At 52.7% G+C, this 26,034-nt stretch overlaps 1 protein-coding gene across 1 annotated transcript; it reads left to right on the forward strand.

Moving 5' to 3' along the window:
- Window positions 1-921: 921 nt before the first annotated feature.
- FSCN3 (fascin actin-bundling protein 3) lies at window positions 922-25,511 on the forward strand. The gene is made up of 7 exons (XM_084637213.1): window positions 922-943; window positions 3,570-3,670; window positions 16,554-17,255; window positions 20,400-20,765; window positions 21,215-21,374; window positions 23,361-23,531; window positions 24,437-25,511. The coding sequence occupies exons 2-7, from the start codon at window positions 3,572-3,574 to the stop codon at window positions 24,640-24,642; spliced, it is 1,704 nt and encodes a 567-aa protein (XP_084493339.1). The 5' UTR covers window positions 922-943; window positions 3,570-3,571; the 3' UTR covers window positions 24,643-25,511.
- Window positions 25,512-26,034: the final 523 nt, after the last annotated feature.

Consider the following 26,034-nt stretch of genomic DNA (forward strand, 5'->3'; position numbering starts at 1 on the left):
AAAGCAGGGTTTATTGCTGACTGTTGCTCCCAGTGTCTCAGGCCATCTCCTGAGTGACCTGCCTAGGTGTGGCACCGACAACCTACAGGATGGGACTGGGTGTAAGCAGCCAGCTGCACCAGATGTGGAAACAGCTGGTGGGATCCAGCTATGTGTCAGAGCAGGAGCTTAACGCAGCGACCTGTTGGCATGTGCTTGGCCGCTGGGCTCAGCGGAGCTCTGCTCGACCCTCCCCTTCTCGCCAAGTGGTGAGGTACTGCCCAGGCCAGTGCTGGGGGAGAGCAGTGCAGGTCTTGTTTTCTCCCCCCAGTCCCATTCTGGTAGGTAGCCGCAGCTAGTGAAGCTCTCCCTGAAAACTGGGCAACTTCCATTGGGTAGCTTAAAACTCGAGGGGGATGGGGCAGTGCTAACTCCGGGCACCCGGGCTTGAAGATTTCGTCCCGTCCCCATGACTCAGGGGGAGGCTGGTGATAAATTTTAGTCTCCTTCATCTCATCGCCTGCCCTCCCACATCTCCCCCCTCTACCCGGAATAATAGCTGCCTCCTCAGGTCATGGAGTTATGTTGGCAAAGCCCCTTGCTAGTGCCAATGATGTTACCTGGCCCCTTGGCTTCTTGCATGTCATTTTCATCCTGGCGGGGGCCTGGCTCATGGGGAAGGAAAGTGGAGTAAGGGCTGTGTCTGCCGCCTTCCCCAGGCCACCGGAGAGCTCTGCTGGGGCTCCCTTGGGGAGTGTGGGCTGGTGATGTGACTGTCCAGTGTAATGTAGTGACTAATGGAGACAACCTGCCCATTGTCAACACAGCTGTGGTGAGAGTGAGCACGCCCTCGCACGCAGCTGGACAAGGCTCCGTCAGGCGGATGGAAGTGGGGACCTGGAGACTTGGAGTTTGCCTGCCTGGTTCCTGTACATACAGACACCTACATCTGAGGGTGGTCCAGGTGGGTCAAACTGGTGTAGCAGTATGAAGCTGGGACAGAGAACACGGAGTACCCATGGGCTATTCTTGCCAGAAGTGCCTGGGCGCCGCCTTAGACAAAGCGGTATCAGAGAGTGCCCTCTGCAGAGCGATGGCTTAGGCTGGGTTAGTCTCTAGGGAAGTGGTGGAAACTCAAGCACTAGAGAGAGGGTGGCGCACAGGATAACAGTGACGGGAATGACGCTGGGCTGCCCTCGGGGGAATGAGCTCTGTGGTTCTGACCAGTGGTGGACGTGCCCCACTCAGCTTCTCTCCTGTGAGTGTTCGTGTTCTGGAGGCCTCTGAGCCGCCCCGCGGTGCTTGCTGCAGACCCACGGTGGCTGAAATGCGTTGCCCAGATAGTAACTCCTAGGTGCTGCTGCTGGGATCGCAATAAAAACCCTTGGCTTGTCCTTGTGGCCGTGTCTTTCCTCCGGCTGCGGCAGCGGGGGCTGCACGGACTGGGGATGGGATGGAGATGAGGTGAAAGCTGATCCCAGCTGGCTTATCTGCATGCTCTGGTTCCTAGACTCCAGGACAGCAGTTGGAGAGAGGGATGGGGTAGGGCCGGGCCAGAATCCCCTGGGAAGGAAGCTCCCTGCTAGGAGATGCTTTTCGTCAACCTGGAGCTGCTCACTCAGAGGGCTGAGCTGCAGGCGCTTTGCGTGAGAGTGGCAGCGACCCGCTGGGCATGGGAGGGAAGGAGCCAGGGTAGAGAAGAGACAGAGGAGGTTTGAAGGGACCCTGGTTGAAAGGGCTTTTCCTCCCGCACCAGTGAGCGAGCTGGGGCAGCCCCAGGTCTGTTCCATGGTGTGAGCAGCAAGCTGGCAAAATGTGGAGGTCATACATATGAGAAAGCGAAGCTGAGAGGCAGCAGGAGAGCAGGTGAAATGCAATAGAGAGAGAGTGGGGAGAATCCTATGAAAGAGCTATGGACTGGGCAGGGCTCTCCGGGCATGGCTATGCTGCTGTTCAACACCTGCAGCTGGCCCAGGTCAGCTGACTCAGGCTCGTGGGGCTCGCGGGTGTCAGTTTCACTGTAAAATTGGAGGTAGGTCTTCAGTCTCGGGCGGGAGCCCTGGTCCTGTAACCGTCCCCCTGCTTGTGCGGTCCCTGAGGACGGCTGGAGCCCAAGCCTGAACATCTGCCCTGCAGTTTTACAGCCTGGGAGCCTGAACCCTGTGAGCCTGGCTCAGCTGTGGGTGTGAAGTTGCAGCGTAGACACGCCCTAAGTGAACTGTAACCACCCAGGCAAAAGACAGGCGCGTGGGCAGCTCTGTGAAAGCAGCTGCCACAAAACCAGCAGCAAGGGCCGTAGGGATGCCGCTGAAGCGAGGGATCTTAGCGCTAGGCAGGGTCTGAGATGGGGGTGGGTGGACCTGAGACCTGGAGTGACTTGTGCAAGGAGAGCGGGTGGATGGGGGGGGGTGAGTGTGAGGAACTTGCAGGCGTGGGGTGGGCCCAGCCAAGGCTGCTCTTCGCCCTGGCTCACAATACAAGGAGGAGGCGACGGTGTGAATGGAGCTAGAGTTAGGGGAGAGTTTGTGGTTTTTTTAATGCTCTCTGCCTGAGACAGGATCCGCAGAAGCTTCCCCCACGTGCAGGTTATTCCATAATAGTCCCCTAGGTCTGGGGGATTTCTTGGTCCTGCTGGTGCTGGCCGCAGTCAGGGTCAGGATGAGGCTATTGAGTTAGCTTGGCCGTGCCCTATCAGAGAAATTCCTACCTGCCCCAGAGGCGCTTTTGTGCATCCACAGGGCTCTGAGCGCTGTGGGGGAGCCATGGGGGACGAGGGGTTTGTAGGTGGTGCCTGGACAGTGCCTAGCAGGAGAGGCCCCTGATCTCAGGCAGGGCCTGTGGACGTTCCCGTAATGCACGTCAGAAACAGACATAAAGTTTTTAAGAGATCTTGCTGCTCTCCTCCCGGGGCAGGCATCTTATCTGCCGGGCAGTGAGGAGGCGGCAGTGGCTTTCGACATGCTCTGTCCCACTCCCGGAGCTCCTGGCCCCACTGAAAAGGAAGAGGAGAAATGTGCTGTCGTCTGCCAGCATTTCACTCTCATTGCAGTACCTCCGCCACCGGGGGGGCTGGGTGCCCAAGTGGTGGGAAGACCGAGGGCCTGGTCTGGCCTCGCAGGGGATGTTGCCTGGGGAAGTGCGGGTGCTCAGTGGCGTTGCATCGCTGGCTTTCTCCAGGGGAAAGAGGGATTTGGAAGGGAGTGGGACTGTCACCCATGAAGGGTGTATGTTGGACCTGACCCAGTGCTCACTGAAGTCAATGGAAAGTCCCCCTCTTGACTCCAGCAGACATGGGGTCCAACCCATTATTAGGCAGGACTTGCAGTCTCTCACCAGCTGCCGTGATGTAAGGTGTGTGTCACAAAGGCCAGGCCTGCAGGAGCAGAACGTAGGCAGGGATCCCTGCCCAGGTGGCCTACTGGGGTGCAATGGCCCTCCCTGCTTCCTGGCTGCCTTTGGGAGGGATCTCATGGCCTGTGAAGGTGAACTTAGGGCTGAACCGGGCCTGACGGAGTCATCCACCCAGGGGTGCATTCGGGACTGATGTCCCACAGGACCAGGGAGTCACCAGCTGCTGCCCTGCTCTGTAGCCATGAAGGTTGGGCTGATTAACTGTGCCGGGAGATACCTCACCAGCGAATGCTACGGGGATGGCGTCACTGTCCTGGGAAACTCACTGGGCAAGAAGCAGGTGAGTGATGCTAAAAATCCACCGTGATGCCAAAGATTTGCAACCCGCCCCTGGAGCAGAACTAGCCGCACTCCCCGCGGGTTTGGTGCTGCCCCTATCGGGGTGGCCCATGATGTGACCGCGTGAGAAGTTGAGGTTCAGCCTCTATCCCTCAATCCTGCATGAATCTTGATTTCCCCAAGGAATGGGGTTTTTCTGGGGGTGCCTCTCCCCTCCTGGCAGAGTGCGCTGGGAAGCTTTGCTTCCTGCCCGAGCGCATTGCTGCTGAGAGCACCGTTCCCAGCACTGGCCGGGCAGAGACGCTGCCTTCCACCTGCAGAGATGAGCGTTCCCCGCCCTGCGGGCCAGGAAGGCCAAACTCCACACTGGATAGGCGCTGTGGACCATTGCAGTGTGGTTATAATCCCCCCCAGGGCAGAGACGAGCCCTCAAAGGGGTGGGGCGGGACCCTGCTGTAGTGTGCCCCCCCCCCATTCCCCCAGTGCTAACTGCTCCCAGCCTCTGAATGTTATTCGCTCCCAAGGGGGTGCTAAACCCCTCACAGGATAAGTAGAGAGACAATATCCTTCCCTGGGGGGTTTACAGACAAATTCCAGAGGTGACCTGTGGAGGGGGCATTGGGGTGGAAGGAGGAGTACACGGAGGTATCATCAATGGGCTAGCAGGGTTACACGGTAGAGGGCTGGTGCACTGCATGACGGAGTAAAGGGAGGGAAGTTGCTAGCTAATTTCTTGTAGGCTTCTAGGAAGGCATAGGGCTCATGGAGGGACTCTGCAGAGGGGAGGGTGGTGGCTTTGCAGGCCAGCTCAGGGAGCGGGTCCCACATGGAAGGGAAATGCGGTTGCAGGAGATGCGGGGGAGCAGGCTGGTGTCCTGGGCAGAGTAGCAGGGCCATGTGATAGGTAGGAGCGGCAGACCGGAAGGGGAGGATAAGCAACTTGAACTTGATGTAGTGGAGGAGGGAGAACAGAAGGAGGAGGGGTGGGGCAGGGATATGGGGAGATTGATAGACACAGGTTTTAACCCAGGCAGCTGTGATATGCACGGGCTGGAGAAGGCCCATGTGGGGGCCAGGGAGGCTGGAGAGGAGAGGACAAGACCTGACAGGCTCCTCATCCCATTTGCAGCCTCCCTTGCTTCCTTGAAGAGCTTCACTAGACAAAAGCTGAGATGCATGTTTATTGCGGCCGCATCCTTCCCCAGAAAAGGCCTTCAAGGGGCGCTCACCTTGGGACTGCATGTAGGCACAGCAGGGCCAGCCTGGACTGACTGATCTCAGCTTGGGGCAGACTTTGGCAGGAAGAGGCAGGGATCCTGTGGAAAAAATAGCATGTGATGATCATGCATTTGAAGACGTATAATCCAGCCACATGCGAAGCTGAACTGAGGTTGCACAACCTCTGACTTTTGCATGCTTGACATTCCAGTCTTACTGAGGGTCTGTTCACGCAGGTGTTTTTGTAATTTCCTATGTTTTTAAAGAATCCAACTGAATAAAACAGGAATTCCAGCATATGGCACCATACTGACACCCACATGGGTTATCAGCAGGGTTGGAACCTTTAAATCCTCTAAACAGACCCATGCCACTTGAGTTAATGCAATAACTGGTAGCAATAGAAGGTTATCGTCCTCTGTGTGGCCCAGCACGAGAGGGGACGAGACACACACTGTGCCAGTGAGTTTCACAAATATTTGCTCACAGCAGAGGGATGGCGAGACTCGGGGCTTGTGGGTTCCAAACCAGGCTCTGGAGGGGAGTGTGTTCTAGTGGGCACAGAGTCTGCTGCATATTTCCCCCCAAGCGTGACCCCTTCTGACCTGTGCCCTCCAACCCATCCTTCTCCCAGTCTTGTCTTTCCCCGACTCTGTTCATCTACCCAGTCCCAGCCCCCGCTCCTCAGGCTTCTCATTCCAGCACAGCCAGTCCTGATCTCCCCGCACCAGCCTCCATTCCCAATCTACTACGCTCCTGGGCTTCTTGTCTGAGCCTACTTCCCCCGCCACCCACCTGCAGGTCCTCTTCTGGTCCCCTCTGCATTCAAATCAGAGGGCTTCCTCCTCTACACTCCTTGGTCAGCAGGGCGGTCATTGAGAGCACTGGAAAGCCAGCCTCCCCCTGCTCCTAGTCCACGTGGCTGGACCTGAACCCGGCACTGCTTGGAACATTGCAGGGAAAGTCCCGCTCAGCCTCAACGGCGTATGGCTTGGTCACATTTGCATCGATTTTAAAGCTACAGCGTTAAAAACAAAAGTTGCCAGAATGTTTTGAATATGGGCAAAACAACACGTTTTCCCAAGCCTGGTTCATGGAAATGGCTCACCCCGTTCTGGGTGAATTATTTTAAAAAAACCCTTCATCCAGAGACGGACCCACTGCATGGAAAATCCCATCCCACGTGGGTGAAACTTGGCAAGGTTATAAAGCAACTCAAAGCAGGGTCTCAGAGTGGTGCAGCTGGGGAGGGAAAGGGCCAGAAAGGGAAGCTGCATTTCCCGTGTGGCGTAGTGCCGAGTTCTGCACTGCCAGCTCCCGGGTTGCAGAGTGAGAGGCTGAGGAGCGGACCCAGGAGTCCCACCTGGCCAGTACGAGAAACGCTAGCCCCATCAGTGTACCGAGAGCAGTGAAGCTGAGTGAGGGTTGAACTCCAGGCGTGTCTGGGCTAGGGGAGCGCCCAGCCCTGCCTCGTTATAGCACTTAGGGCCTATCCGAGCACATCGAGTCTCTGTCCCCCGACTCCGCGAGGCAAGTTCCCAGCAGCCTACTCTCCAGGCCTTTCTCCTGCCTAGTGCCAAAGTCCCCAAGCCATAGGGCTCCTGCCTCTTTCCTGGGAGATTATCCCACGGCCAAATACCGTTCACCACGAGCAAATGGCCCCTGAGATTCAGCCCCGTTGATCCCTTTCCTGCTCTCACCCCATTGTGGCTCCTGTTTTCCCATAACCCCTTTCCCCCCAGCTTGGTAAATGAGCAGCTCCCACCAAGCAGTCCCTGCTCCCCGTGTTTACCCATCTCAGATAGTTCTCACTTCCCCCCATCAGCCGAGCTACGCTGGGCACGCCTAGGGCTCATTGGCGGTAAGAGGCTCCCTGGGACTTGGCTGGGGCTCAGCTCAGGGCCCTATTTCTTAACACTGACCATCACAAATCGCTCCCTCAAGCATTCTTCGCACAACGATGCAAATGGAGCCTGCAGCCCTCTCTCTCGGGGCCGGATTTAGGGGCAGCGACTGCCCGTTGTTCGTGACAAAAGGGAAAATAGAATGTCTGAGGTAACGTTTCAGGTATTCTGTAGGTGGATTCATTTTTCACTAACCTCCTAGAATGTTCCGGACCTTTGTAGAACCTCGTGGAACCTTCCAGACTTTCCAAGAACTATCTTCTCCTCGAACCTCCCAGAATGTTGTCAGCCAAGCCCTGGCGGGTATCTACGGGGCGGGGCATCGCCTGCCAGTCAGTGAGATGTAAGAACGAAGTGAAGTGAGAGCCCAGCTGCCGCATTGTGAACCTTATTTTGTTGTGTAATTGTGAATGTGTACTTGTGTTTTAAGACTTGAAGAGTGTAAGCAGCGTCTCTCTGACGCTGGGCTTCAGTTCACGAGGGCAAAGGTGAGGAAAGCGACTTTCTGAACGAAAGCACTAGGGTAACGTTCTCAGGCTGTCACCTACTGTAACCTTATTTAATGCTGGTCCGCCCAATGTGGGTGCACAGTTCCATTTCTTGATATTAGCGCCTTTCACTTATTCTTCACATTAAAACGTTTCTGTAAGCTTAGCAGAAACTATTTTTAAAAATTTTGCTTATACATGGCATGAATAAATACAGATTTACAGATCCTGGCCTGCAAATGTCTCGTCTTATAAGACAGGGATAAATCATGCATGTAAATTGTGCATCAGAGTCGCGAAATGAGCTACAAAGGCAATAAAAAATGAGGTATGCAAAAGTTGAATAAATGGAGGGGGAGCGCTGAAGACACACCTCTCCTGGGGCACCGTTTTATCTTGGGCCAGCCCTTGTCTCTCACCAGGACGTTATACGCTCCTCAGTCTCTCTGTTCGGGTGCAGTGTCAGCTGCCAAACACACCACTGACAGCATCTGGTAGCTGCCGTTCCATGACGGTTTGCGTCAGCCTCTTGCCCCACCACTGAACAACCTGAGCTGGGCCCATTGTCCGTCGCTTTCTCTCCCAGCAGGTCCCTGCATTCCACCGGCCGCTCTGCAGAGCTCTCCAGCTGTATGGATTGGAGTCGGTCGGTTCTCAGCCGATGATGGCCAGGGGCTGGGAGAGGTGCCAGGCACAGGAGCAGACAAGCCAAGAACCCCCGTTCAGGGAGGCGTTCACAGCGTGTCTGGATGGCTCTTTCCCTCACCACCCTGGCTGCTCCCAGAGCAGGGAATTAAGGTGGCGGAGAGGCCCCGCCGCTCCCAGGGCTTCTGGCTGTCACCGCTGAGGGACTGTGATGTCACATAGGCTGCTGGAGGAGCCAAGGACCGTGGGAGCCGGGAGAACCCCCAAGATTCTAGACCCAGTACAGCCACTGATGCCTGCAACTCTTGTTGTTTTGTTCTTCTGTTGGCATCCTTTGTTGCTGGTTTCGATTGTCCTCGGGCACCAGCTGGGCTGGGCTGGCACTTCTGACTCCGTGTCATGTGTTGCTTGTGCAAGGTAGGCTTCAGGGCAGGCTCCTGAACCAGACACGGCCTGGCCACAGAGCTCCCAACGTAGCGAGAGACAAACCTGGTCCCTGCAGGATCCTTTAATGGGCTGCCAGGTGAGGCTGAGGCCAGCTCAGGTAAGGACTGTTGCACGCTGCGCCCTCTACTGGCCGAACGTCCAATACAGGTGAGCATTCCTTTGCACTCCCTACGCCGGGGTTCTCACACCACCTTGTTTGGTGGCCTCAGAGCGCAGCCACCAACTCTTGCTGGTGGCCGCTCTGACAAATTTCCCTAAAATTCTGAAGTAACTTTAGGAAAAACAAATAATTATCCACACAGACCCATCCAAATCCCTGTAACTGATTTATGTAGGGTTTGGGGTTTTTTTGCAGACTCTATAATAAAAATAATGTACAGTTGTATTTCAGTGCCCCTGGGCCCCCGCTGCCTCTCTGGTCCCGCACCATTGCCCCAGTATCCCTTCCACGGCCTTGCACCCCAGGCTCACCCCACTCCTTGCCTCTTGACCATGGAGCCTGGTAAGGCCCGCCCTGCTGAAGCCCAGAGCCAGAGCCCCACAGCTGGAGACAGGAGGGGGTGGGCTGAAGCCCGGAGCCCTGCCACCCTGGGCGGGGGGGGGGGGGAGGCGAAACCCAGAGCCCGGAGCCCTGCAGCTGAAGCTAGGAGGGGTGGAGGGGAGGGCTGAAGCCTGCCGCTGGAGTCCCATGGCTGAACTGGGGAGGGGGGCTGAAGCCTGCCCTTGGAGCCCCTGGGCGCTCTAGGGAAGGGCTGCTGCTTTGCCACTTCCCCCATCTCTGCACAAGAGGCTGTCATGGCCACAGGAAAACTCCCTGGTGGCTGCATGTGGCCACATTTGAGAAATGCTGCCCTATGGGATATAGCTTTCTGGAGCAGGTTTCTCATAGTGCACTCGCCCAGCTGGGCACTGCCTAGATTGAGGTGGGGGCACCATGCAGTAGCCGGGGCATCCCCTAGAATCCTGGTTCTCCACAAGAGCATAACGCAGTGACAGTTCACAGGGAACAGTTAATACCTGTGGATCAAGCCACATTTAACTTCCTACCCTGGGCAGCATGTTCACTCTGCACACGCCCGCTCCTCAGACAGGGAGCACCTCTAGTATTCACTAGTCTTGTGCCACCAGGTCAGCGGAAAGCCAGCTGGGCCCCTGTCCGTGTATGGGGGGCGTACGTAAGCAAGGCACAGACCCTGCCTCTGTGCAGGAGGGAGGTGCATTCAGATGCAGCCAGCGCTCGCCTTGTGAAGGTGCTCGCTCAATGGAGGAGGTGGGATCGGGACAGATGCTGGTGCTCCGGCAGGGATCTTAAATAGGAAGTTGAACTGTGGCCTAAGTAAAGCTAGTAGGGACTTGGTCAAGGAAACTATTTTTTGTCACAAAACACTGATTCGCCAAAACTAAAACTTTTTGTGGAAAAGGGTCGTCTTTGTGGAAGGTTGGACAAATGACCAGGGAAGAGTATAAAAATATTGCTCGGGGATGCAGGAGTGAAATCAGGAAGGCCAAATCACACCTGGAGCTGCAGCTCGCAAGAGATGTTAAGAGTAACAAGAAGGGTTTCTTCAGGTATGTTAGCAACAAGAAGAAAGTCAAGGAAAGTGTGGGCCCCTTAGTGAATGGGGGAGGCAACCTAGTGACAGAAGACTTGGAAAAAGCTAATGTACTCAATGCTTTTTTTGCCTCTGTCTTCATGAACAAGGTCAGCTCCCAGACTGCTGCGCTGGGCAACACAGCATGGGGAGGAGGTGACCAGCCCTCTGTGGAGAAAGAAGTGGTTTGGGACTATTTATAAAAGCTGGACGCGCACAAGTCCATGGGGCCGGATGCGCTGCATCCGAGAGTGCTAAGGAGTTGGCGGCTGTGATTGCAGAGCCATTGGCCATTATCTTTGAAAACTCGTGGCGATCGGGGGAGGTCCCAAACTATTGGAAAAAGGCAAATATAGTGCCCATCTTTAAAAAAGGGAAGGAGGAGGATTCGGGGAACTACAGACTGGTCAGCCTCACCTCTGTCCCTGAAAAAATCATGGAGCAGGTCCTCAAGGAATCCACTTTGAAGCACTTGGAGGAGAGGAAGGTGATCAGGAACAGTCAGCATGGATTCACCAAGGGCAAGTCAAGCCTGACCAACCTGATTGCCTTCTGTGATGAGATAACTGGCTCTGTGGATGAGGGGAAAGCGGTGGACGTGTTGCTCCTTGACTTTAGCAAAGCTTTTGACACTGTCTCCCACAGTATTCTTGCCAGCAAGTTAAAGAAGTATGGCCTGGATGAATGGACTATAAGGTAGATAGAAAGGTGGCTAGATCGTCCGGCTCAGCGGGTAGTGATCAATGGCTCCAAGTCCAGTTGTCAGCCGGTATCAAGCGGAGTGCCCCAAGGGTCGGACCTGGGGCCGGTTTTGTTCAATATCTTCATTAATGATCTGGAGGATGGCGTGGATTGCACCCTCAACAAGTTTGCAGATGACACTAAACTGGGAGGAGTGGTAGATACGCTGGAGGGTAGGGATAGGATACAGAGGGCCCTAGACAAATTAGAGGATTGGGCCAAAAGAAATCTGATGAGGTTCAACAAGGACAAGTGCAGAGTCCTGCACTTAGGACGGAAGAATCCCATGCACCGCTACAGGCTGGGGACCGACTGGCTAAGCAGCAGTTCTGCAGAAAAGTACCCGAGGATTACAGTGGATGAGAAGCTGGATATGAGTCAGCAGTGTACCCTTGTTGCCAAGAAGGCCAATGGCATTTTGGGCTGTATAAGTAGGGGCAATGCCAGCAGATTGAGGGATGTGATCGTTCCCCTCTATTCAACATTGGTGAGGCCTCATCTGGAGTGCTGTGTCCAGTTTTGGGCCCCACACTATGTGAAAAAATTCCTAAAAAGAAAAGAAGTACTTGTGGCACCTTAGAGACTAACCAATTTATCTGAGCATAAGCTTTCGTGAGTTACAGCTCACTGCATCGGATGCATAAAAGTGGAAAATGCAGTGAGGATATTTTTATACACACAGACTATGAAAAAATGGTCTGTGTGTATAAAAATATCCTCACTGCATTTTCCACTTTTATGCATCCGATGAAGTGAGCTGTAACTCACGTAAACTTATGCTCAGATAAATTGGTTAGTCTCTAAGGTGCCACAAGTCGTCCTTTTCTTTTTGTGAATACAGACTAACACGGCTGCTACTCTGAAAAAAAGTCCTAATTGCTCATTAGTGACAGCGACTATTCCAGAGGATTGGAAGGTAGCAAAGGCTGTCCCCATATTTCAAATGGCTGTAGGGTTGAGCCAGGGAATTAGGCCTGTACACCTTACATCCGTTCCAAGCAAATGGGTTGAATTGACTAAATGTCTGTGAGACCACGGTCTGACAGAGTCTAACTAGCACAGATTTAGCAGAAGAAAATTGTGTCTTACTAAACACTGAGAATTCTTTGAGCATGTCAATAAGCTAGTGGATAACGGAGAACCAAGTGGCAATTTATTTAGACTTTTAAAAGGCCTTGGACAAGGTCCTGCCCAAGAGGATCCTTAAAGAGCTAAGTAATCATGAGTGAGAGGCAAAGTATTGTCTTGGATCAAAAACTGGCTAGGAGACAAACAGCAAAGACTAGGATTCAGTGGTCCATTTTCACCATGACAGCAGGTTAACAGCAGGGCCTCAGGGTTCCGTACTAGCTCTTGTGTTTATATATTTATTAATGCTCTGGAAAAGGGAGGGGGGTGAACAAAGAAAGGGCAAAATTTGCAGATGACACAACATTATTTAGATTTCAGAGTGGTAACCGTGTTAGTCTGTAACAGCAAAAACAACGAGGAGTCCTTGTGGCACCTTAGAGACAAACAAATGTATTTGGGCATAAGCTTTCCTGGGCTAAAACCCACTTCATCAGATGCATGGAGTGGAAAACACAGTAGGAAGATAGATAGATAGATAGATATATACAGTACATGAAAAGATGGGAGTTGCCTTACCAAGTTGGGGGTCAGTTCTAACGAGACAATTCAATTAAAGTGGAAGTGGGCTATTATCAACAGGAGGAAAAATCACTTTTGTAGTAGTAATCAGGGTGGCCAATTTCAAACAGTTGACAAGAGGGTGTGAGTAACAGTAGGGGGAAATTAGCATGGGGAAATTTGTTTTTAGTTTTTGTAGTGACCCATCCACTCCCAGTCTTTATTCAGGCCTAATTTCATGGTGTCCAGTTTGCAAATTAATTCCAGTTCTGCAATTTCTCACTGGAGTCTGTTTTTGAAGTTTTTTTGTTGAAGAATTGCACTTTTAAGTCTGTTATTCAATGTCCAGGGAGATTGAAGTATTCTCCGACTGGTTTTTGAATGTTATAATTCTTGATGTCTGATTTGTGTCCATTTATTCTTTTGCATAGAGACTGTCTGATTTGACCAATATACATGGCAGAGGGGCATTGCTGGCACATGATGGCATATATCACATTGGTAAATGTGCAGGTGATCAAGCCCCTGATGGTGTGGCTGATGTGGTTAGGTCCTATTTTTCCTCCTGTTGATAATAGCCCACTTCCACTTTAATTGAATTGTCTCATTACGACTGACCCCCCCCGCACACACTTACTAAGGCGACTCCCATCTTTTCATGTACTGTGTATATATATCTGCCTACTGTGTTTTCCATTCCATGCATCTGATGAAGTGGGTTTTAGTCCATGAAAGTTTATGTCCAAATACATTTTTTAGTCTTTTACATTATTTAGGTTAGTCAGGACCAGATAAGATTGTGAGGAAATTTAGAGAGACCTAACCCAGCTAGGGGAGAGGGCAACATGGTGGAAAATTAAATCAAAAGGAATGCACATTGGAGGGAACCATATAAATTACTCACACGCCTCCTAGGAGTCTAAATTAACTGTCTGAGCTTCAGAAAGGGATTTGGGTGTCACTGTAGACAGTTCAGTGGAGCCCCCTGTTCAAAGCGCAGCTGCAGTCAGAGAAGGAAACCAAATGTTTGAATCTATGAGGAAAGGGATGGAGAATAATATTGAAAACACAATAATGCTTTTATAATAAATCAAGGGCGTGGCCTCACCTGTGTACTGTGGGCAGTCCAGGTCACCCCCATCTCCAAAAGGATATTGCAGAACTGGAGGGTATTCAAAGAAGTGTGACCAGAATTATCCAAGGCCTGGAAACACACTCCAAGGAAGAGAGATTGAAAAGGCTGCGATTGCTACGTAGAAAGGAGACAAGTCAGAGGGGCCCTGATAAAAATGTATCAAATCATGAATGGTCCAAAGCAGTGGTTTGGTCTAGCCCCCATTTCTTTGTGTCTGTAGTCTTGGATGCTCCCTAATCCCCCTTGCTCCCGCCACACACGTACATATACCGCCCCCCAGCCCTGAAGGCAGCGGTGCCACCAGCAGCAGCAACGAAGGAAGGGTGGCCTGGTCTGGCATCGCCACCCTTCCTTCTCCCTGGTGCCTTCAGAACTGGGTGCCTGGCTAGTAACCTCCACTCTCCCAAAGCTTCTCATGCCCCCTCCCCCAAAATACATTCCGTGCCCCCGCCAGAGAAGCGCGCCCCCCCAGTTTCAGAACCTCTGGTCTAGAGAAGATAGAGTGGAAGTTTCTGTTCTCTCTGTCTCATAACACAAGGTCAAGGGAACACTCAATGAAATTCAAAGACGGGAATTTCAAAACTGATAAAGGGAAATACTTTTCATGCCGGGGTCATTAACCTGTGGCACTCACTGCCACAGACATTTCTTGAGGCCAATAACTTAAGATTCCAAAATGGACTGGACATTTATATGGATAACAGGATTATCCAGAGTTATAATAATTAATGACAATAATAATTCTGGCAGGGCATATTAAACCTTGTGTTTCGGGGTTTAGGTCAGTCTCCAACTCTAAGAGACCATGGATTCAGCAAGGGCAAGTCATGCCTGACCAACCTGATTGACTTCTATGATGACATAACTGGCTCTGTGGATATGGGGAAAGTGGTGGACGTGATATAGCTTGACTTTAGCAAAGCTTTTGATACGGTCTCCCACAGTATTCTTGCCAGCAAGTTAAAAAAGTATGGATTGGATGAATGGACTATACGGTGAATAGAAAGCTGGCTAGATCGTTGGGCCCAATGGGTAGTGATCAATGGCTCGATGTCTAGTTGGCAGCCAGTATCAAGCTGAGTGCCCCAGGGATCTGCCCTGGGGCCGGTTTCGTTCAACATGTTCATTAATGATCTGGAAGATGGCGTGGATTGCACCCTCAGCAAATTCGCAGATGACACTAAGCTGGGGGGAGAGGTAGATACACTGGAGGGCAGGGATAGGATACAGAGGGACCTAGACCAATTAGAGGATTGGGCCAAAAGAAATCTGATGAGGTTCAACAAGGACAAGTGCAGAGTCCTGCACTTAGGGTGGAAGAATCCCATGCACCGCTACAGACTAGGGACCCAGTGGCTCGGCAGCAGTTCTGCAGAAAGGACCTAGGGGTTACAGTGGACGAGAAGCTGGATATAAGTCACCAGTGTGCCGTTGTTGCCAAGAAGGCTAATGGCATTTTGGGCTGTATAAGTAGGGGCACTGCCAGCAGATCGAGGGACATGATCATTCTCCTCTATTCGGCATTGGTGAGGCCTCTTCCGGAGTACTGTATCAGGGGGTAGACGTGTTAGTCTGTATCCACAAAAACAACAAGGAGTCCGGTGGCACCTTAAAGACTAACAGATTTATTTGAGTATAAGCTTTTGTGGGTCAAAACCTCACATCTTCAGATGCATGGAGTGAAAGTTACAGATGCAGACATAAATATACTGACACATGAAGAGAAGGGAGTTACCTCACAAGTGTCAAGGACCGTGCTCGGTATTCCAGGAGTGGCTGGACCCCAGCTGTGGAGAGAGGAACTATCCCGTCCCTGTCCCATGTCTCTCCACCGGCAGCCCCCAAACTGCGATGGCCTTTCTTGCTGTAACAGCACATGGGAAACTCAGGCCTAGTTTGCTCCTTCCTGTCCCCCAGGTCTCTTTCAGACAGTGCTGTTTCCCAGGTTCCCCTCTCCCATGGCGCAGCTGGATTTTGGATTAGCTCCATCTTCCCAGGTTATGTGAGTCCTGCCCAGGCTTCTGCCTCATTAGGGCCCTTTGTATTTTAGCTCTGTCCCGAGCTCTGAATTTACTGACCTTGGCTAACGTCATTCATGGTCTGTGGCCTTCTCCGGGTTATTAATGAGCCTGTTAAATAAGATGGGGCTTACCCTGATCCCGGGGACATCCACTACACGGCTCTCCCCAGCAATCTGCATTGCCATTGATCTGTGTCCCCTTTGCCACTTTCCGTTTCATGGCAATTAAGCCAGGAGTCTCCCAGGAAAGCCCGGCTACTAGCATGGGAAAGCCGATGGTCCAGGACAATGCCATTCAATTTTAAATGGGGCAATGTAGGTACAGCTGGCTCACAGAATCCCATGCTCTGGTGTTGGGAACGTGCCGTGGAGCGGGGGAGACAGGGAAGGGTGAGAAGGGCTGCCATTGAGGAGGGAGCTGGCTGACTGCCCAGCTGGGCGTCAGACTGGGAGCGCAGCAGACCGGCAGTTCCAGAGGCAGCGAGGGGCCAATGTTTCACCGAGGGGTGGGGGAGAACAGGCAGAGCGCTGGGAGGGAGTTAGACCGTGGAAGGAGCTGGCTGTTTTGGCAGGGCAGGGTGTGTGTGGGGGGGGGGGGGAGGCGGTTATAGGGCACAGAAAGATCTGGGAGTTATTTGGGGTCCTAGCTGAGAAGGGCCTGGGAGATGCAGAGTGGTTTTTATCGTATAGAAAGGAGAAGCCACCAGCAGCCTCCCAGGGAGGGGGTGCATGGTGCTGTGTGTGTGAGTGTGTGAGAGGCAGAGGGAGCTGTATTTGTGTTCTAGGAATGACGGGGCTTGCATCTCCAAAGGAGGGGATTGCTCACTGCCTCTGGTGATGGTGGGGCAAGGAGCGAGTGGCATGCAGCTGCGGAAGACGACGTTTGCACTAGGTTCTAGGAAGAACACTTAGCAATCAGGGCAGTGGGATGACCCTGGTGGGTCACTGGCACTGCAGACACCTGGAGATAGGTTAGAAGCAGCGGGCATGTCAGATCCCAGCTCATGGCCAGAGGGGTTTCTCTAAGAGCTAATCAGCTGACTCTGGCTCATTGCTTCCTCACAGACCTGGGAGCTGCAGGTCACCATGAAGCAGGGGAAGCAGACCGTGGTGGAACTGCTAGGCCATCAGGGCCACTACCTCCTAGTGGATCCTGACGGATCAGTCCGGTGTGGGCAGCCAGCATCCGTCCAGCAAAGCCAGTTCCTGTTGGAGCTCCATCACAGTGGCAAGTGGACTCTCCAGCTGCTGGACAGCAAGAAGTACCTGGAGTCTGACGGGGAGGATGTTTTCTGCGTTTCCCGGAGCCCAGCCTCCTACCACAAGTGGCTGCCCCAGCTGGCCATGCACGTCCACATCGTGCTGTACAACCCCACACACCAATGCTACGCCCGAGCTGACGCAGACCTGGACAGAGTGTGGGTCGACACCCCAGTGCCTTACCTGGAAGAGTGCAGCTTCGTGCTACGGTTCAGGAACGGGATGTACCACCTGGAGACCTCCAGCCACAAGTACGTCTCCAGAGCGGAGACGCTAACCAAGAAACCCTCTGCACAGACGGCCTTCAACTTAAACCTCAAGCCCAGGTGCCTGGCTTTCCTGAGCGACCAAGATGGGTGTGTCCTGTACCCTCAGGGCAAGCGGAGGCGTTTGTGCCTTGGCGACAACCCCAAAGAGGAGGAAGAGTGGTTCGTTATAAAGAGGTGTCCACAATGGGTCAGTCTGAAAACTAAGGCCAAGAGATACGTGTCCATCATATGTGGCAAGTAAATTCCATTTTCCAGTCTGAGCGTGTGTGGAGGGCCCAGCTGAAGGATGCCAGGACATGCCCCCTTGACCTAAGTCACCACCCGGGTTGACAGTTCTTTGGACAAGTCCTGCCCTGCCTTTGCCCTGTGAAGCCACCCCTGACTGCAGTGAGGTTGCACAGAGGGCAAGCTGGGGTAGAACCACTTTTTAATAGGATTATTTCAGGGTGCAGGATAGCTGGGGTACAGCGCCGCAGAGGGAGAGTCCAGACACAGTTCACACCCTGACCATGGCAAAGCTGTCACAAGAGGCCAAACACCCACGAGAGGGTATCGTATGAAAAGGGGTGGGCGGGAGGGAGTGACCGGCAGGGGGATGTCTCAGAATGGGACGTATGCCTACATCACAAAAACCCACCGGCATCAGTGACACCCCCATTGCGTGTCTTAGCCGGGGGCGCCGGATTGAACAGGCCATGGAAGGGATCTCCCTGCTCATCTCTGCAGCGATCTCTCCAGGACAGGGCTGCTGTACGCTGGCAGAGCAGTGTGGGGGGAGCTTGTCTGGCCACTGCCCATGCGGTACCTGTTAGGAGGATACAGGCAGGGCTTGCTCGTCAGAACTAGCAGTAGGGCAGCCAGCACTCAGCACTTCAAAAGACAGAAATAGGCAGAGCAGAGACAGTGATGCACCTGACGCGTACATTGAAAGCTGCCTAACGCTCTCCACTCTGAGCAACGGCAAGCAGGGTATTCTAACCGCTCCACACTTACAGTGTCTGTGCTGAGATTTCCCAGGCCAGGAGTCTGCCTCAGGCGAAACTCTTCTTCTGGTAAGTTGCGGCTAAATTGGCTCCGCTGTTTCTGTGACCCGGGCTAGGGGGAAATGGGTTGTTCTGCCAACATTACAAAAATCCTTAAAACTGCTTCGTTGAGAAGCTCTCGCAAGGTTGCCAACTCCTGCAACTTAACTGTGAGTTTTGCAATTTTTTGCTGCTTTTCTTAAAGCCCCAGCTCCCAGAGGCATGTGATTGGGAAAAATCTCAGCTTTTTATTTTTTTTTTTAAAGGAAAGTTTTTAGCCCACCCAGTTAAAATGTGATCCCTAAAGACGATGACATTGGTAGGCAAGTAAAAAGAATCCATATGTTGTTATTTTTAAAAGTCTCATGATTTTACAGCCAAAAGTTATGATTTTTCAAGGTCCAACCCTCTTTGAACTCTTGAGGTGGGCAGTACTGCTCCACCACTTCCATGCTTTGGAGTAGGGACTTGAAAATTGACAGGAGGCTTCACCTGGTTGTCAGGGAAGTACCTTTTTCTGTCCCGGTAAAAATGTGCCCAAATTTGGCCAAATTCTGACCCTCCGAAATATCTCAGTTCATGCATGCCCGTAGAGACTTGTTAGAATTTGGCAGCTAAATTCTCTGAATATTCCAGCTACACTGAGCATGCTCCAGCCCCTCGCATCTCCTGTGTGTGACCAGACCTGCACAGAACGACTGAGCATGCCCTTATCCTGTAGGTTAGTCTATTAATGAATTTAGCTTATGGGCTACAGCCTGAGCAGGACTTTTCCTGCCATTTGCTGCTCCTCGGTGCTGGAGGCTGTGCCACTGGGCACTGGAACTGCGAGCAGAGAGAATGTCTCCCCTTTGCTCTCAAATCCTGCCCAGCTGGGGACCTGGTAGTGAGCAGGAGGAGAAGGAGGAAGCTGCCTGACGCAAATGCAGAGGGATGGGGGCAGGGAAAGGAAGAGTTGCAGGGTTGGGAGGTGCAGGGGAAGAGCCCAGCAGGAAGGGAAAATAGGAGCAGTGTGGGACAGATATGCAGAAGAAGAGGCTGGGGGTGGGGGATAGAAGCTAGGGGGAGAGAGACAGGAGCTGGGGAGTGAGGGGATGGAGCAGCAGAGGACAGAAAGAGAGTGGTAGGGACAGGGGCAGAAGGGTCTGTGGTCGCTGGAGCACTTTCCCGTATGGAACCTGGAGATTAATCCATTATTCCTGAGGGTCAACATGCCTCTGCTGTCAGCAAATAGCTGAGAAACCCAGGGGCCAACTGTGTCTCCAGCCCCTTAGAGTGGCAGGTCCATATTGAAGATAACAGCCTATCACTGCTGTTTTCTCAGTCGTCACTCAGCTAGCACAAGTGGAGGTCTGTGCTGTGGATCTGAAGATTCCCAACCCTGGGGATCAACTTATTTCTACACGATGGAATGTTTGTTTTGAAATTTTTTATGTTTTTTTTTTAAATGTGAAAAAAACCTACATTAAAGAACATGAAGGTTGAGCAAAATCGAGCACTCAGAAGTTAGGAAATGCCAGAATTGAGATTGCTTGTGCAACCATAATTCGACCTCCCACATGCATATGGGTTATGATAATCACCTGTTCTCTTCATTTCTTCTTAAGCACCTGGCATTGGCCACTGGGCTAGATGGACCTTTGGTCTGACGCAGCATGGCCATTCTTATATTCTTATGATAGTCTTTAATTACATGGTCACGTACTTTTCCCCCCCACAGGACCCCTGCCTCATTCAGTGCACAGCATGGCTTTGCTCTGGGATTAATCAGTGCAGTAGGTAGTTGTCTGTAGGCCCCTTGCCCCTGCCCTCTGCAGACATTGGAAGGCAGAGGCAACGGTTGAGGGGGGACACGTGGGGTCACTCCCCCCCCCCCGGATTTGCTGCTTGGCTTGTACTGAGCATCCTCACACGGACTGAACATGCTCAGTAACACCTGCTGAAGCCGCTGCCCTCACTCTGCCCCCACACTATTGGCAGGTCCGGGTCGTCTCTGTGGGAAGGTGTGTAGGTTTGTAAGGCCAGGGACTGAAAGATGGGAAAGGATGCTCTCAGGATTAAGGCAGAGCTGAATGCCACTCTGGAGGGTTGGTTTCCAGCCCTGCCTTGACACAGAGTTCCTGTGTGATGCTGGGCAAGTCACTTAAACCAAGGGTTTTCAGGCAGCTGCCGCGTGTTCGTCATTTTCTGCGTTCCCCACTTAAGACACCAGGGGTCTGATTTGCACAAGCATTGAGCCCTCACAGCAGCTGGAGACCAAAGTGCTCTGAAGAATCAGGCCCACGACATTGCAGTTTGGGCACCCACAATTAGTTGACACTTTGGGCTTTAATTTCCATGCCTCAGTTGCCCACCTGTGAAACGGGGATCCCTCCACCCCCGTCCCTCCCTGGGGTGTTGGGAGGATAAACTCATTCATGTTTTTAAAGAATCAAACAAGATACAATAATGAGAGCATAAACTGCTGGGGCCCCAGTCCCTTTCTCGGAGCTCTCGGAGCTGCTATAATTTGGGGACCGAATCTCAAATCGACCCTGAGCCAACCTGCAGCGCCCTGTCTGAGTGTGTTTGGCTTGAGATTGTCTGATTTTTTCTCCTTCTGCACAGACACGGAAGTGTATGCCGGTTCGGACATAGTGACCCCAAAGTCCGTGTTCCACTACGAATTCAATCCAGACACCAGCGCGGTGCAGCTAAAAACAGTTAACAACCACTACCTGGCCCAGGTGAGCGACCCCTCTCCTGGCTCGTGGTGGGACGCTGTTGGCCCAGACAGCCTGAGCCTGCCACTGAATCTGTGGGCGTTTCGCTCACCATTTTAGTGCTTGTCTCCGGACCCCTTTCTATTTCTAGATGACCAGAACTGAAAACGCTCTTCCAGGGGAGAGTGTCCCATTGATTTACACATTATTATACTAGTCTGTTAATGAACCACAAGGGATAATTCCATGTAATAGAGACATGGATATACAAAGCAGTATCCCCAGGGTTCATGCTGTTTCTTTAAACTACCCTCACCAGATCCCCAGGGAACCTCCTCCCTTTCACGGCGCAGGGCTGCTCTTGTTGAGAGTTGAGCCCTGGATCTCCTGACTTCCCGGTGCAGAGCACTGGTAGGAAGGGCACCCTGGCACCACCTGGCAGGAGCTGACCTCTTTCCTTCCATTCCCTGCAGAGAAAATTCAAGAGCATAGTGGCAAATGGGAGACGCATGGAACCAGAGACCAACTTCCGTGCCCTGTGGCATTGTGGGAAAATCTTCCTGCAAGCTTTCAACGGCCGGTACCTGGGCACCATGCCCATTGGGCTGGTGGTGGCCAGTGCTGTGCACCCAGGTAAGGCAAATGGGTGGGGGGACCCCTAGGAACCTGCCAACAGCTGAGCAGTGCAGCCCCCTGGCATCTCTGTGGCACATGACTGAGACTTCAGGACTTGTTGTGGGGAGGGGTGCATATTCTTAGGCCTCCCTGCCTGGAGCCTGTGGACCCACCCGGCTGCACTCACACTAACATTCCCCCATGTCTCTCATATACCCGATATGCGCCCCCCCCCACACCTTGCTGTGAGAGTGGATGGCATTTCTCTGAGGGGCCCATCACCCCCACACTGGGAGCGGTCACAGATGAGGGTCTCCCTCCCTTCCTAGGCGCTCAGCGTGCTGCCTTCACCATGCCCCCAGAACCTCAGGGAGTGAGAGAGACCATTGCAAGGAGAACTTTTATTTCTTTGTGAGTGAAATTTGGGTTCAGAGGCCTTACCTAGGAGGACAAACCCCATAAGTCAACATCCAGAGCTCCTTGTCCCTGGTCTGAGACCCCACCCAGCTAATTCCATGTCTCCACACTTGGGCAGCCCTGTATGGCCAGCTGATGCCAGCTCTCCTCTGTGGCTCTACCAGCAGGAGGCGCTCATGTAACAAGTGGCTGTAGCCCTCTCCCCTCATCCCCCCCCCCCCCCGGCATGAAACATCTGGGCTGCAACAGTTCAAGTGGCCGATACTCTCCTCAACTCACCTCCCAGCCCATGGCGCCAGCCCCAGGCCTCTCCCACTTCACGGGAAGACAAGGAAGAGCTTGTATGTCAGAGCTGCTTGTGGCGGGTTAGACCCCCTTTGGGATGCCACCTGATGTACTGGGGTTTCACTGAGCCGCTCGTCCTGCTCCACCAGCCTGGGGTCCCTCTCCCTGTTTTGCTGAATTAGGTTTTCCGGCCTTTTGCAGCACACATACGTAGGTAGGGCCACACCCAGCTGCGGACACAGACCGAAGTCAGCTCTGTGTGAGAGGACTCCCCCAGCACTCACATACACACCCCTTTTGGGGAGTAAACCCAAAATAATACTGTCGTGCACTGTATAGAAAGATCTGGCCAGCGCAGACTCATAAAATTCGCCCTCTGCCTCAATGTGAAGAGAGAGATGCATAACTTCTTGCCCATCCCACCCCAGTTAGAAATTGCACAAGCTGGGTTTAATAATAAACCAAGCAAATTTATTAATTATAAAAGGCAGATTTTAAGTGAGTATAAGAGATAACAAACAAAACAAAGCTGATTACTGAGCAAATAAAACAAAATACGCAAGCTAAGCTTAGTACACTCAAGAAACAGGTTACGAAATGTAATTTCTTACCCTACATGTTATTTTAGGCAGGTTGCAAAGTTTCTATAGCTTAGAGTTCCAGTTATTTCTCTTTACAGACTAGACCGCTGTCTCAGCCTGGACTCCCCCCCTTGCCTTCCCTTCAGGTGTCTTTAAGTGTCTTTCTTCTTGGGCAGACAGGCCATGGAGTGGAATCCCGTTCGCCCTCCTCCCCACCCTGAAATAAGATTTACAGAAGGTGGGAATCTTTTGTTTCCCAAACTTGACCCCCCACCCTCCTTTTAGTGGAAAGTTACAAGAAGTCCCCGGTAATGTTTGGTATCAGGTGACAAGACCACCTGACCTAGTAGTGTCCCGGCTAAGTCCCCGGACGCCTCCCAGGAGGGAGAGACATTAGTATCTTCACAGTCTTGTGGTTTCTTCCTAATGGCCCATCAAATCTGATGGCCTGTTGTCTGGTGGGTGTCTTTCAAATACACACCCAGTTGTAATGGTTACATAGTCCATATTCCTCACTTTAGATACAGAAAAGATACATGCCTACAAATTGGATAATCACAGCCATTACATCAGAACCTTTCCAATGATACCTCACATGACCCATCTCACATAAAACACATCTTAGTTATGCCTTATTCCTCTCGTAACCATCTTTCTATGAAGACTATGGGGTGTAACGTCACACCATCGACCTGCCTCTGTCACCCCTCCCCTCCCGCAGGGCCTGGCGAGGCCTTTGGGGTGCGCCTGGCCAACCGCTCCTTCCTGGTGCTGCGTGGCAGGTATGGCTACGTGGGGACTTTGGCCTGCCATGACATTCTGCAGTGTAACCTGGTGGACCCCGACTGCATTGAGCTGCTGCCCTGCAAGCCGGGCATTTACCACTTCCAAGGTAAGGGAGCCCTGGGGGTCCTGGCCACTTGGTGCTGAGTCCAGCTCTGCCTCAGGGCAAATGGGGCCCATGTGAACCTGACCTCAGCCCCACCCACCTCTGCTCTCCAGCTCAAGTCCTGGACCAGCCACGAGGGCAGAGCAGGTCAGGGCTGCATGGTAGGGGGTACCACAGCAGCAGCCAGGGTGGGGCATGCCGGCTGGGGAGGGAAGCAAGCTGTATGGTCCTATTGCCGTATGCTCCAGCTGCCCACTCCCAGATCTCAAGGGGTGTCTTACCCCCTCCCCGTCTCACCAGATCTGCAACCCCGGAGGCAGAAAGTGCTGGGAAAGCCAGAGTGCAGAATGGATGGTATTCGCCTCCGTGCACCTTCTTGGGCCGAGATTAAATGCAGCCCCCCTCGCCCCCCCAGCTGGAGGCAGACGGGTGGCACCAGCCCTTTACCAAGCAGAGGGGTGGAGTTTGGGTCCTTACTCTTCGGCCTGGCAGGGGATGCAGCGTCAGCATGTTCGGCTCATCATGGGACGGTGGGGCGAGCAGACCTCACTCGAGCCATTGCAGGGGCATCAGGCGCCGCATGGAAATTTGTTGGTGATTAAGCCAATGAGCCTGCAGGCTCTGGGGTGCTGCCCAGGGCTCTGAGATGGGACCCAGCGGGAGGAGAAAAGTGCATAGCTTGGCCAAGAGTAAATGGGATTTGCTGGTGAAGATGAGCATCGAGTTTCCAGGCTTGTTGGGGCATGAATGTGAGTTTGGTGATCTTGCTCTAACCTGCAAACCTGGTGTAATCAGAAGAGCCCCGTGGCCCATTCAGTGAATCCTCGCCCAGTGCCTGAGGGGTGGAACGGTAGCAAGGACCTGCTCGCGCTCCCCTGAGCTATCACCAGCTCTCCTTCCTTCCCCAGCCCACGGCAGGAGCTTTTGGTCTCTGAGCTCAGACGGCACCTTCAGAACCTGGGGGAAGTTTGCCTTGAACTTTTGCCTGGAGATCCAAGGGAGTAACATCCTGGCCGTGTTAGCCCCCAATGGGTACTACATGAGAGGAGACCGGAGCGGCACCCTCCTGGCAGATAGTGAGGAAGTCACTAGCGAGTGCCTCTGGGAATTCTAGATGGAGGAAGGTACAGAGGAATCTCTCCTTTCCCATGTCTTGCTGGACTGGCTGGATAGCCACTATGCCATTGTCTAGGCGTGCAAAGACCATGGCCAGTGTTGTCTCACCATTTCCTTGTGCTCCCCCATCTGTCTCCACCTCTTGTCTCTTCTCTTATATTGCAAGTGCTTAGGGGCAAGGGCTGTCTTTTGTTGTGTGTCTGTACAGCGCCTAACACAGTGGGTTTCTGATCCATCACTGGGGCTCCTAAGTGCTAATACAAATATTAAATAATATCCGGCCAGAGTCCGGTAGGTCTCAGAGGACATGACACCCACTTCTTCACCCCACCTGCCACAAACACTTCTGCTAAGTCTGAGCAGAGAGGCCCAAATGAAGGGGTGGCTCAGCAAACGGGGAATGCCCTAGAGAGTCTTCCAGTGCTAAATGGCTGGTTCTAATCCAGGCTGGGTTAGTAAAGACTGAAAATTACAACTATTCTGTGCCTGGCACGAGTTCTCGTCTCCACATCACAAAAGCTACCAGGGTCTATGGGGAAGCCAGAGGCTGAACGCTGCTAGGGGTGGCTCCTTCACACCTGTGCTGGCATTGTTCGTGGATGAAGCATGTCAGTTCACAGGCGCTGTCAGTCTGGCACCTGTCACCAGCACGACGCTCTGCTGGCTAATGTCTCCATCAGCCCCTTTGTGCCAATTCCAGAGCTTCCACTCCTCTCCCCTAAGATCCCACTTGACCCCTCCTGCTCTCTCAGGGGAGACCCAGCCGGGTGATTTTTGATAAACAAAATCTTTCGATAACACCCTCTTTGATGATTTTTTAAAAAATGGAGCAAAACTTTTCTGCGAAAGGTGACAAATGTGGATGATGTTGGCTGCCTGTTTGTTGTGAAAATGTTTGTTTTTGATAAAAGGGTGGTTTTTCCCTCCTACGAAAAATCTTTTTGTTTGGAAAAAATTCAACTCGCTCCAGATGGGGGCATTTAAAACCAGCCTGGCACAAAAGCACGGGACCATGGGGCCGTCCAGCCATGGCCCTTGGGCTGGTGGAGTGAATGGGCTCTTCTAGCTTTAACTTCTAACGGAGTCATCCCCTGGGGGGCCATTCCCCCATCTGCCATAAACCAGCCCTGCACCATTGACTACAGTGGAATGGTTCTAGCTTACACCAAGATCTTTGCGTCCGTCTACGGAGGAACATGCCCCACTTTTGCTAATGCAGCCTTTTGTCTGCGTCAAATACTTTCTGTATTCTGGCTGGCTAAGGACCCCCACCTCTGGTTTTTCATCTCTTCTTCTGAGTGCTAGAGTTTAGGGGGGCTGATGGATTTGTTTTGCCTCCTGCTAGGTGGGGAGGAGGCCGCCGGGCACTGAAGCCCTGGGGAGAGTGAGG

This window comes from Lepidochelys olivacea (assembly GCF_965140295.1).
Source record: "Lepidochelys olivacea isolate rLepOli2 genome assembly, chromosome: 1".
NCBI lineage: Eukaryota > Metazoa > Chordata > Testudines > Cheloniidae > Lepidochelys > Lepidochelys olivacea.

Excerpts from the sequence above, each read along its gene's own strand:
- FSCN3 (XM_084637213.1), top strand. The coding sequence starts at position 3,572 with ATGAAGGTTGGGCTGATTAACTGTGCCGGGAGATACCTCACCAGCGAA. Across the intron at positions 3,671-16,553 it reads ACTCACTGGGCAAGAAGCAG|ACCTGGGAGCTGCAGGTCAC; the intron begins GTGAGTGATGCT and ends GCTTCCTCACAG. Across the intron at positions 20,766-21,214 it reads ACAACCACTACCTGGCCCAG|AGAAAATTCAAGAGCATAGT; the intron begins GTGAGCGACCCC and ends CATTCCCTGCAG.